The 12,838-nt window shown below is 29.3% G+C and overlaps 1 protein-coding gene across 1 annotated transcript; it reads left to right on the forward strand.

The window, feature by feature from the left end:
* The first annotated feature begins 1,784 nt into the window (after positions 1 to 1,784).
* Positions 1,785 to 7,670, forward strand: LOC11417707 (sugar transport protein 13). Its single transcript, XM_003592372.4, has 5 exons — positions 1,785 to 2,058; positions 2,331 to 2,656; positions 5,626 to 5,750; positions 6,171 to 6,462; positions 6,766 to 7,670. The coding sequence occupies exons 1-5, from the start codon at positions 1,929 to 1,931 to the stop codon at positions 7,462 to 7,464; spliced, it is 1,572 nt and encodes a 523-aa protein (XP_003592420.1). The 5' UTR covers positions 1,785 to 1,928; the 3' UTR covers positions 7,465 to 7,670.
* The last annotated feature ends 5,168 nt before the right edge of the window (positions 7,671 to 12,838 follow it).

A 12,838-nucleotide genomic window follows, 5' to 3' on the forward strand; every position in this document is an offset into this window, starting at 1 on the left:
TCTATCTTAGATTAAAAGCAAGACTTAAAAAAAAGAAAGAAAAAAAAAACATGAAAAATAATATTTTATGTGAGTGTTAATTGTGAAGTATATTGTAGAGAACGAGAAACACAAGATTACAAAGAGAAGGGAGGACATAAAGACCTTATGTCCTTATCCAAAATAAACAATCTACAAAAAAAAATGTTTAGGTTGCACTGCTATTGTAATTGTTTCTGCTTTCTTTTTTCTGTTTTAGACAACACCAGTTAGAACTTAACAGGTTTAGGTTGAATTTCCATGTCTTCTATTTCTGCTTTCTTTTTATGCTTCTATATTGAGCAGTACAAAAGGAAAAATTATTTCATAAGTTTCATAAATAGTTTCCAAATTCCTAGCAGGAGAAATGATTGGCAACACCACTTGCAACTCATATTTATTGTTCTCTATTCAGCTAAATCATTGTTATTTTGGAATTGTTAGTAGCCAAATTTGAAGGTATATCTCTTGCTATTTTCTTGATGAACATTACCAAGAGTTGCCAGACCTGTTTTAATGCTATGCTTATCTGAAACAAAGAGAGTAATAATCAATATTCAATAGTTAATGATGACAGTATTGTAAAATGGTTATCACATGAGTTACTCCATGCAAATTTGAAAGAGATTTTACCCTTTGCACATATTTTCCGATGACCTCCTTTACAAGACATCACGAAACCCTTAGGCTCTGTTTGGCAGTATGGAGGGGAAGGGAGGGGGAGGGCTTTGGGGGGTTGGAAATATATAGAAAAATTGATAAAAAATTCACATTTTTTGAAAGAACAGCTTTTTAGAGAATTATAAACAAATACTTATGATTAATATACTTTTAATTTTAAGAATATTATAACAACATAGATTGAATTTGAAAAATTCATATAAACCCTCCATAACCCCCAAAATCTTCCCCCAATACAATTTTTGAGTTCCCCCAAATGAGGGGGATTTTTTATTATGAGTAAAAAATTAACCTCCAAAAACTTCCACTTGCTCCTTCCTTTTTCCAAAACCCTCCCCTCCAAACTCCCAAACAAAGCCTTACAAATATATGTTTTCCAAGGGTTTAGATGCTTTTGTCAAGGGTTTTGACCCTGGCAAATACCAAATTTTCTTGTACATACATTGATATTTTCATCGTTATTGTTATTGTTTTTTTGAGAAATGTTAACTTGTGTCTTAAGACACAAGTTAATGAGTCAAAAATAAAAATACTTTGTTGTAATTAATGTATTTCAATTTAATTTTTCTACTTTTAATTAATTGAACGCATAAAATTTAAAATAAAGTTTCCACATATTTGGTTGCTTAACATAAAGTGTCATATGGGCACAAGTTAGTATGACCCTTGTTTTTTTATATTTATCTAAAAAAAACTTAAGTTTAACTAAAAATAATATAACTTTTATTTAATGTTAAAACATTTCTTAAATATTCATTTCAGGGGTTCATAAGTTTAAATCTGAACTCTTTAAACAAAAAATGTTTAAATTTGAACATGATATATCAAAATAATAAACTTAAACACTAATTTATGTCATCTATTTCATATATATTGTCAAAGTTTAATTTTCATACGTTACATACATTTATTTCATGTTTTTTTTAATAAATTTATTTCATATGTTTGAATATTTCATATTTAAAAAAATTAAATGAAATTACTGCACAAGGCACAAAACTAGTTACTAGTAGATGATTGAAATTCATTCCTACTGCATTGTACTATCGATAAATCCAAAAATAATGGCAAAATAAATAAGCCACCACTCTACACCATCTCCATAACCAATTAAGAAAATATCACTCTCAATCTAGTCACTCTTCTTCATCTATCTATTCTGTTATCACAAGAATTCACTGTGCGAGTGTGGATCACCTAAGCATTGTTGAAGACAGAAATAACTAACCATGACGGGAGGAGGCTTCAGCGGCGGCAACGACAGAGAATTTGAGGCAAAGATAACTCCTATCATTATCATTTCATGCATAATGGCTGCCACCGGAGGTCTTATGTTTGGTTACGATGTTGGAGTTTCAGGTACCTAATTAATTTTAACTTTTTACATGCAATAGGCTTAAGCTTAAAATTCGCTTCAAACTTCAATATGTGTTTGGCCGGTCCTTCAAAAATATAATTCTAATTAATTCAAATATCATATTATATGATAAAATTTAAAATTTATAGTACTATTTTCTTATGAAAAGCGGAGTACTCCAATTTCGCTAGTGTAAGAGTAGTATAAAAATTTGAGCATTGCTAACAAAACATATCTTATAATGGATGATTTTGGTTGGTTTAATTGTTTTAAGGTGGCGTGGCCTCGATGCCACCCTTCTTGAAGAAGTTCTTTCCAACAGTCTTGAGACAGACAACGGAATCAGATGGGTCGGAAAGTAACTACTGCAAATACGATAATCAAGGGCTGCAGCTATTCACTTCATCATTGTATTTGGCGGGTTTAACAGTAACCTTCTTCGCGTCTTATACAACTCGAGTACTAGGGAGAAGGCTCACAATGTTGATTGCTGGCTTTTTCTTCATAGCTGGAGTTAGTCTTAATGCATCTGCTCAAAACCTTCTCATGCTCATCGTTGGTAGGGTCTTACTTGGCTGTGGAATTGGTTTTGCAAACCAGGTTAGTGTAATTTGATTTTGCTCTCCCTTAGGTTATCTAACGATGTCGCACAAAAATAAATAAAATATTAGTATTGTATAGTCTACTTGTTTATCCCAATACATAAAATTTATAAATCTACCACTAAATTATACTCCTTCAATTTTAAAATAAATATCGTTTAAGATTTGTACATAATTAAGAAAAGTGACTAAGTGTAACAATTTTACATGCTTACAATTCTGAAGTACTAGTATTCCCTTTTAATAAAAAAAAAGGAGCACTAGTATTGTACTATAGGAGTAAAAGATTATTCGTAAATATATGTCATATTTCTATTGTACACTATAGAAGTATTGTCTCCATGGATTTTAACGGATGCAATTCAATGTACTATCATTGTTTGAGTTCAAAACTTGTTTAAGTCATGTGAGATCCTTGTGTACATCAGTAGGAGACAAAATTAGGTTTTGTAATTTTTATCAGGTGCTTGTATATTTGTTTGATCAACAGTGTTGTGTGAAAATACTAGAAGAAATGTTTTTTTTTATCTCATGTGACAACAATTTCTCATATTTATGAATTGGGTTAATTAAGTCTTTGGTCCTTATAAATATCTACAGTTTTGTTTTTAGTCTTTATAAAAATAAATCACACTTTTTAATCCTTACAAAATTTTCTGTTAGAGTTTTTAGTTCATGCTGTTAAGTGACACTAACAGACGCTGATGTGGCATTGACACGTCATTATTATTAATATTAAAAAAAACACGTCAGAAAATGTTCTATTATTAAATTAAACTTTTTAAATTAAAAGAATAAAAATATCAAATAAAGTTAAATTAAAATAGTTAAAATATGAAGTTAAATTGAGGGAAAATTCTATGGTACACCCAAAAATTTGAGTGTATCAATACACCAATTTGTTAAAATAATAATTAAATAAGTTGATTTTTGAAGAAAAGTAATTATTTTTGGTAATTGACAATTATCAAAATTAAATATTATTTACCAAAAGCGTCGACAAAATAAAATATAATTTTTCTGAATTTTTATTACTTATAACAAAGAATGTTGATTATTTTTTATAAAAAATGTTAAAAATTTAATATTATTTTTATAAACAATGGAATGATGTTTCTTATTATGAGATGATGTTTTCTAAAATATAAACATTGATAAATAGATTTTTATTTCATAAAATAATTGTTAATTTATCAATCTATGAAGCAAGAGTACCGGTACAAAATCCAGACCCACAAAACCAAAATCGAAGCTCAAACTGGAAATGAAATCGAAGAAGGAAGAAGGAAATCGGTCATGAGATACTGAGAACGAACTGAAATCGGTCCTGAACAAGATTATGGTGTGAGGAAAGAAGAAGAAGAAATTGAACAGGGTTATGGTGTGAGGAAAGAAGAAGAACAAGGTTATGGTTTATGAAAACAAGAAGAAAAAAAAAATGAATGAAATTTGGGGTTTAGTTTGATGGAAAGAAGAAGTGGAGGGAGAAGAAGTTGAAGATGAAGAAGAAATTGGAATGGAAGAAGATCTCGGTGGTGGAGAAGAGAAATGAGAAAAAATTGGATTTTTTTTAATTAAAATATTAAGGGTATTTGGGTAAATAATATACAATTAAGTTTTTGGAAAACTTATCAAAAAAAATCTACAGTGACGTGTTTAAAAAAAAAAAAAAAGTGTCATGCCACGTCAGCTCCGTTAGTGTAAGTTAACAACATGGATTAAAAACACTAACAGAAAATTTTGTAGAGACTAAAAAATGTTATTTATTTTTACAAAGATTAAAAACAAAACTATAGATATTTATAGGACCAAAAATTTAATTAGTATATTATAAAAATGTATAAACATTTTATACATGCATCTAATGATGTGTTATGACGTCTTTTAATAAATATAAAAATACAAGAGTTGTCATATTCATTAATTTATGTGACAACATATTATTAGATGTATGTGTAAAATATTTGTACAGTGACATAACATAATAATTATTAAACTAATTTTCATATATATATATATATATATATATATATAAACTAACTTTTTTTACTCCGTAAAATAAAACTAACTGTTCTTGCAAAAAAGAAAACTGAAATTTTAAAATAAAATTTTTATTTTCACATTTCGATTTATTTTTATTAATTAAATTAATATGAATGTATCTATTAATTAAATCAATCATCTCTTTGGTACTTGACAAAAAAAATCATCTCTTTGGTAACTTTTTTATCTAACTGGCTCCCAAAAAAAAAAAACTTATAATTTTACATTAATTCTATATTTGAAAGCATTCATAAATCATACGAGATATTTTTCAAAAATTAATAGCAAAATTTGTATTTATTGGACTTATGCTAATAGTAGGGACAAAAATTCTAGTGACTTTAGGAAAAACAAAAATTCAAACTCAACTTTTAGTGAACGTGTGGTTCTTGTATGAACACATCTATACAGACACAGCCAATCGTAAGATAAAAGTAATTGTAAGATAACATCAAAAAAATTACATCATCTTTTTTATATAGTTATTATATTATATCCTAAACTTTCAATCAATGGTATAAAGGTTTCTCTTTAAAAGAATATAAAGAAAAATAAATAAAGGTTTCTTGGCACCCACACAAAGTCTTAATCAGTCTTTCTCAACCCTATATCCACCTTTTTGGCATGAAAGTATTCTTGCTGGTGACCACTTTGGTCATGGTTTCATTTAATTAAGAGAAAAATGATATAATGTCTTTAATTAATGATTAAAAATATCTTGTTGACAAGTTCCATTCATTGTAGCTATCTCTATCTTATTTTAGTAATTACTTTGGACTTTGCCTTTGATTCCTTAAGTAATACTGTATGCTACAAATGATACACGATTTTGGTCTGATTCAATTAATCAAGTACTTAATTAATAATTTAAAGTTCGCACTAATTGGCTTTTGGAAGTCACTAATATTGTTTTGATGGAGACAGGCCGTGCCAGTTTTCCTTTCAGAGATTGCACCTTCTAGAATACGTGGAGCATTGAATATACTGTTTCAGCTTGATATCACTCTTGGCATTCTCTTTGCTAACCTTGTCAATTATGCCACCAACAAGTAAGTTCCTTAATTGTATTGCATCCTTTTGTTTGACATATATATTAATTAGTTCATTAATTGGAAATTATTGTGTTAAAAACTTTGAAAAATTTATCAATGATAGTTGAAGCTCAATTAATTGAGAATCGTGGGTTCGAGAGCTCGTATCCGAGCATATAAAATGTATGCGTAGCTCTTTACCTATTTAGGAGACATTTTCCATTTTCATAGGTGAAAGCACCAAAATTCTAACACATATATATGGTTGACTATTTAGTGTTTTGTGAGCCAAAGAAATTCTTAATCGAGAATTTAATGATAAAATTATAATGCTACATACTTGACTTTCATGAAAAGTCATGCCAATTTAAATAATTATGAATTATTTTACAATTCATTGTTGTTACTGATTGCTCATTATATATCTTTCCGTAACAGAATCAAAGGTCATTGGGGTTGGAGGATATCTCTGGGATTGGGAGGTATCCCAGCATTACTCCTCACTTTAGGGGCTTACTTGGTAGTGGACACCCCAAATAGTCTCATTGAACGTGGTCACTTGGACAAAGGAAAAGCTGTTCTGAGAAAGATTCGTGGCACGGACAACATTGAACCCGAGTTCTTAGAGTTAGTAGAAGCAAGTCGTGTTGCTAAAGAGGTGAAACATCCATTCAGAAATCTCCTCAAGCGCAATAACCGACCTCAACTTGTCATTTCCATTGCTCTAATGGTTTGTACTAATCTTATGTTCACATAGATAATATGATAGCCAAGGTTTTAATTCATGGTTGCAATCGCTTAACAATTCTTGTTTTATAGAGAATTGTAGTCAAATACGTTTAAAAGTTAAAACCGCCCTAATTGGAATAGCGAAAAGAAAAATAAAAAATTAAGACCTCGCAGCCACAATTGCGATTGCAGACCCTTTGTATAACCTTTTATTGATAGTTGAATTATATAAGCTTATTATAAAGTTATAGTCATTACTCCTTTTGATTGATGTTATTTAAATATGGTGATAAAAAAAAAACAGATTTTTCAGCAATTCACTGGCATCAATGCGATAATGTTCTATGCTCCAGTTCTGTTCAACACCTTAGGATTTAAGAATGATGCTGCACTTTACTCTGCTGTGATTACTGGTGCAATCAATGTCATCTCAACTATAGTTTCAATATATTCAGTGGATAAACTTGGTCGTCGAAAGCTATTACTGGAAGCTGGTGTTCAAATGTTGTTGTCACAAATGGTGATAGCAATTGTACTAGGAATCAAAGTGAAGGATCATTCTGAGGAACTCTCAAAAGGGTATGCAGCTCTTGTAGTTGTTATGGTTTGTATTTTTGTGTCAGCATTTGCATGGTCATGGGGTCCACTTGCTTGGCTTATTCCAAGTGAGATATTTCCACTAGAGACTCGTTCTGCAGGACAAAGTGTAACAGTTTGTGTCAACTTCCTCTTCACTGCTGTCATTGCACAAGCTTTCCTTTCAATGCTTTGCTATTTCAAGTTTGGTATCTTCTTTTTCTTCTCTGGTTGGATCTTGTTCATGTCAACTTTTGTCTTTTTCCTTGTCCCTGAGACAAAGAATGTCCCTATTGAAGAGATGACACAAAGAGTGTGGAAGCAGCATTGGTTTTGGAAGAGGTTTGTTGAAAATGATTATATTGAAGATGAGAAAGTAACTGGTGGAAATTCCCCTAGCAGAAATGATCTTGTTTCTCAGTTGTAAATTAAAGGAATTTCTAGTACTAAGTTGTTTTGTCAAATAAATGCATGGTTAGATTCGTTTGTTATTACAGCTAACCAGACTTTATCATTCCCATTGTGTTAAGTAGTTTTTGCTTGTAACATTGTAATGTTTGTAAGTTATATTACTATGTTTCTTATGTTCCCATTTATATTTCCCAATGTATTATTATTTGTCTTCTGTTTAAATTAGTTTTGGTTATTCATTTTCTATGAGATATTTTACCCCTTGCAACAATAACCATTTTGATGCAATAGCTTCAGACTGTAACTAAAAAGTGAGACAAATTGCAAATCTAACAAATAAATTAACCAGACTTAAGAAGTTAGCTAGAAACATATTTGGTGGCCAAAAATATGATAAACATCATGTATTATATGGACGTAATTTTAAATTATGGTCATACTTGAGTTGTTATTGTGGGCTAATTAACTTAGCCAATAAGCACAATCATGAGCAGCTCAACAACTTAGGTGTTATGGCTGTATAAGGTGATCAATATAATACATGATTTAATTTGAAACCATATATCGCTCCAAATACTGAAATACTTACTGAGGATTGAGGAGTTCTTATCAAACCACTCGTAGGAAAACTATACTAAATCAGTTTGTACCAATCCGGCAATCCCAATGAGAATGAATGAATCAATAGTATAGTAGTTGGATTCTATCAAATTGTGGAATGATACTTGTAAATTACACAAAATACAAACAATTCCAATTTCACCTCTTTGAATTAGTATACATCAATCATTTTCTCTCTTGAGTTAGACAATTATTTTTTTAATTAGTAGTTTGATTAAATATGTACTCTTTATTTGGATTTAAATAAAGGACCTACAATTTTTTTAACATTCATTCAAGGCGAGTTTTAGCATGGGTAAATTGTCAAATTTCTCCATCTTATATCAATTTTGTTTTACTTGTAATGAGTTGTACTCCCTGTTCTTTTATATTCCAATTTGTACCCCTGACTCAAAATTATAATTTGAACCCAATTAATTTGTTTATTTCTTTATCGGAGGGAGATACAATATTTTTTTAACACTCCTACTAACCTTTTCCAGCCCCATTTTCAATAAAAAAAAAAAATTAATATAAAAATATAGACCAAATAATGTGACTAACATTTTTATACTTCAGATTTTATTTCCTTAATCTCCTCAAAAAAGAAAAGATTTCAATTAGAGAAATGATATTTGAACATCTATTTTATGACAACTTTTGTGACAACTTTCTCTCTCATACTCACATTATTTTTTACTTTATCTCTCTATTGTTATGGTTTCCGTGCCAATACTACTTTTTCTTTGTAAATTTTGGTTGTCAAATAAGTTGTCACAAAATTGGTTGTTCAAATAACACCACTCTTTCAATTATTTACCCTTCAGATTTTAGTGAAAAACGTTCTTCCAAAAATAAATATTATCACTTTTTATTTTTACATGAATATGACTTGGTTCATAAGAGGGGTAACTTTGGCGCAACTGGTAAAGTTGTTGTCATGTGACTGAAAGGTCACGGGTTCAAGTCCTGGAAACAGTCTCTTGTTTAAAACAGGGTAAGGTTGCGTACAATACACCAAATGGTGGGACCCCTTCCCAGACCCTGCATATGCGGGAGCTCTAGTGCACCAGATTACCCTTTTTTTGTATGACTTGGTTCATAAAAAATAATAAATATACATCGTCAAAATTCATATTATTTGTGAAATAGTTATTAAGGTCATCATTAATAATACTAAATTTACCTTGCTTTTGAAATTAAAAACTATAAAAAAATAAAAAAAAAATCAAGAAGTTCATGGCAAATTCTACCACATGCCAAAGGAAATGAACAAGTTCAACTATATTCCTGAAAAACACAAGTAATTAAAAAATTAATTCTAAAATATATCATGTTTACGTCAAGCATCAACTCAAATAAATGATATCAATATAAAAATTTATAATAAACAAAGTGAATAGAGAGTTATTAGTTTGAGTTAACCGTTAAAGAAGTTAGTGATTCTGACTTCAAACTGAACGAATGAGGAAATATTAATTTAAATACTAACATTTATCGAGTTTTTCTAAATAATAAAGAAAATGAAATATTGATTTTGATAAAAAAATTATAATAATTTGGTAACGGAAAGTAAAACAACACTGTTTTCAACATGTTCCAAATTTATAAATATATCAAACCTAGGTAATTTGTACAATTTCAAAAAATTGTACATCAGTTTTTTAAAATTAAAATGCATCCAAGTTCAAGGTAAACATTTAAGAGCAATCTTATCCATTGATCCCTATTAACATTAAATCAATGACCTTTGTTAAATTGACCTAAAATAGGAAATATGCCAATTTCCCCGTGCTAAACGTTGCCTTCATTCAAAACAGTTGAGCTACTCTTTCTCTATTAACCTGATGTGTAATAGTTTCGACAAAAACTAATAATAAAAATATATCTTGAGTTTTGAGGAAAACTGACGGATAAAATGAACCTATAAAAATATTGGTCCATGATGGACCAATTTTTTGTACCATTAAATAATATGAACCCACTTCAAAAAAAGTAGTAGTATTGTTGTGACTTGTGACCATTAAAAAAGAGGAGTGTTATTTGAACAACTAATTTGGTTGATAACTTTTGTGACAACCATAATTTATAAAGAAAAAATATGTATTTGCACGGAAACTAAAACAATAGAGAAATAAAATAAAAATAATGTGAGTATGAGAGAGAAAATTGTCACAAAAGTTGTCATTATATAGATGTTCAAATATCATTAATTCCAAAAGTTTATGTAAAATTACATGGTCAAAATTTACTTATCTCTCACCCTCACATTACACCTCCTCCTATATTATTTGACCATAAAATCAAACTAATTGTTTTTTTAATTCCTTTTTGGAGTGTTAAAAGGAAAACAGATTCTAACCAAAATAAAAGACCTTGTTTGTAATTGATAAAGGCTTACCACCAGATTTTGCTAGACATAAATCTATGATATGTAGCTTTAGATTGAAGGTTGTATAATCTATAGAGTAAATTACACTTTCTTTCTTCAAAGATGTTTGAATTACACTTCCCTATCCTCTTATGTTAAAATATACACTCGCCTTCTTTGTAAAGTAAAATTTATACTCTCATCCCTTATAAGATGCTTGAATTACAACTCCCTCCCTTAATAATTAAATATGATCTACACTTTAATCTATTTAACATAAATAAATATTTTTATGATATATTTTAATTTTGAACCACCTTTTAAGAAAAAATAATTCATTTTTTTATAGTTTAAATGTCAATGATAATTAAATTTAAATATTTTGCTATTGATTTTATAATTTAGAGTATAAAATTAACTTTCAAATAACCCTATTTTATTGTCTTTAGTAATTTTTTACATATTTTAATTTTATTTTGGGTTGTTTCATATTTTATAATAGGGTTTAAAACTAAATGTTAATGAAATTGTGAATAAAAAATAGCGAAAAATATGTATTCAATTTTTTATTATATTAAAATAGACACATAATACAATTTTTTTCCAAAGTGTGTTAGATTATTATTATTTTTGCTAAATTATTAGAAATAAAAAAAATTGAGGGAGTAAATGGTAGATTTTAACATAAGAGGGGAGGGGAATGTAATTCAAGCTTCTCTTAGAGAAGGGGTGTAAAGTTTTATACTCCCTCCGGTACTATTTATAAGAGAATTTTGGGTCAACAAAAGTTGATGTATCTAGTTAAAAATTCAGTCCAAATACATTCACTTTTGTTGACCTAAATTTCTCTTATAAATAGGACCGGAGGTAGTAATATATTTTGAATAAGAGGGGAGGGAATTGTATATTTTAACATAAGAGGGGAGGGAAGTGTAATTTACTATAAACTATAAAATGATTTACTATATGCTTAATGCTTATCTCATGTGTAAAGCAATGTGATAATCAAATGGAAACAATGTATGGTAATGGTGGTTGCTATTTATGATGACACTCACCAGTCATTTGTTACAAATAAAAATACAAAAAATGGTTATCACGGCACATACAAGTTTTGTTGACATTCAAGACCCCAGCATTCTTCCTTTTCAAGGTTGAAACCAAACCCACAGCCAAGACTATACCATATATATATATATATTAGGTCACGCCAATAATCAATATCAATATTTTTAGTGAGTCGTGACTTAACTTTTTTATTGAAAAAAATTAAACACAAATAAATTATGAAACATATATTGACATTTAGAGTAGAATTCTGACTCAAGAAATCTGCTTAATTTAAAAATGATTCGTTACCATCTCATTTAAGTTTTTTTTTAATTACTTTTATATATGATATTAAAGTGTATCCAAATTAAAATAATTTTAGATTCTGTTTACGCAAAGAACAAAAAATATTCTATTAGCAGAAATCGGCAGATAGGCGATTTGAGCTTAGGCGAGTTTTCCCTAGGCGAGTGCCATTTTCAGTAAAAAGATGATCAACTAGATCTTTCTCGACTATACTTACTAGTATGTGTATCTTGAAGACATCAGATTGAGTCAAAGCTCGGTGAAATTGGATAATGAGACACTAAAGTCACGCTCCCTATTTGTAGCGCCATTGACCGCAATGAGTGAGGATGCACGTGAATGATCGCATTGGACCTTGTCAACGACTCATGCCGTGAAGTGGAAAGTTGTCAGTCAGACATGGAGAACAACAAATCCCTCAACGAGGAAAACCTGACGCACCACTCGCACAAAGAGACGAGCAATGCTAACCATTGTATTTCATGTCGTTTTGGTCTATAGAAATAGTTTTGCCTATAAATATTCATGTTGTACAATGTATTCTACACACAATCAATCAAACACAATCTATTTATGTTATTTTAACTACCAAAGTTTCTATTTACATCTATTTCTTAGCCTAGGAGCAAAAACTCAAAACAAGTGTACTTAATGCTCTATTGGAGCAATTAAAGAACCTAAAGTTGAGGGACATAGTTCTTTCCTTAACGTTAATCACTTAAAAAAAGAAAATCACAATTAAAGATAATCACCGTTACATTGACTAAATTTCTAATTTGAGAACATATTCTACTAATTTTATTTTAAAAATATCAAAATCAATTTTTTTTAAAAACAATTTTTGTACCAAAACACACTAAATTACATTTTTAATTAAGTAGTGCTAACAACACTCTCTCAACACTCATTTCATTATTTGTTTAAATTAAGGTGGGGTCTCATTGGAAATGATTCCACTTAAAGTGGTGGGACATACACTATTTTCATCCAATAAAAGAGTGAATGTTAAAGAAAATGTTAAAAATAGTGTGTCCGTGACATTACTATTTTCAACTCGAATGCC

Source organism: Medicago truncatula, chromosome 1, assembly GCF_003473485.1.
Source record: "Medicago truncatula cultivar Jemalong A17 chromosome 1, MtrunA17r5.0-ANR, whole genome shotgun sequence".
Lineage (NCBI taxonomy): Eukaryota > Viridiplantae > Streptophyta > Magnoliopsida > Fabales > Fabaceae > Medicago > Medicago truncatula.

Bases quoted from the DNA above. Each gene is read 5' to 3' on its own strand.
- LOC11417707 (XM_003592372.4), top strand. From the start codon at position 1,929: ATGACGGGAGGAGGCTTCAGCGGCGGCAACGACAGAGAATTTGAGGCA. The intron at 2,059-2,330 runs GTACCTAATTAA...AATTGTTTTAAG, and splicing joins TTACGATGTTGGAGTTTCAG to GTGGCGTGGCCTCGATGCCA. The intron at 2,657-5,625 runs GTTAGTGTAATT...TGATGGAGACAG, and splicing joins GAATTGGTTTTGCAAACCAG to GCCGTGCCAGTTTTCCTTTC.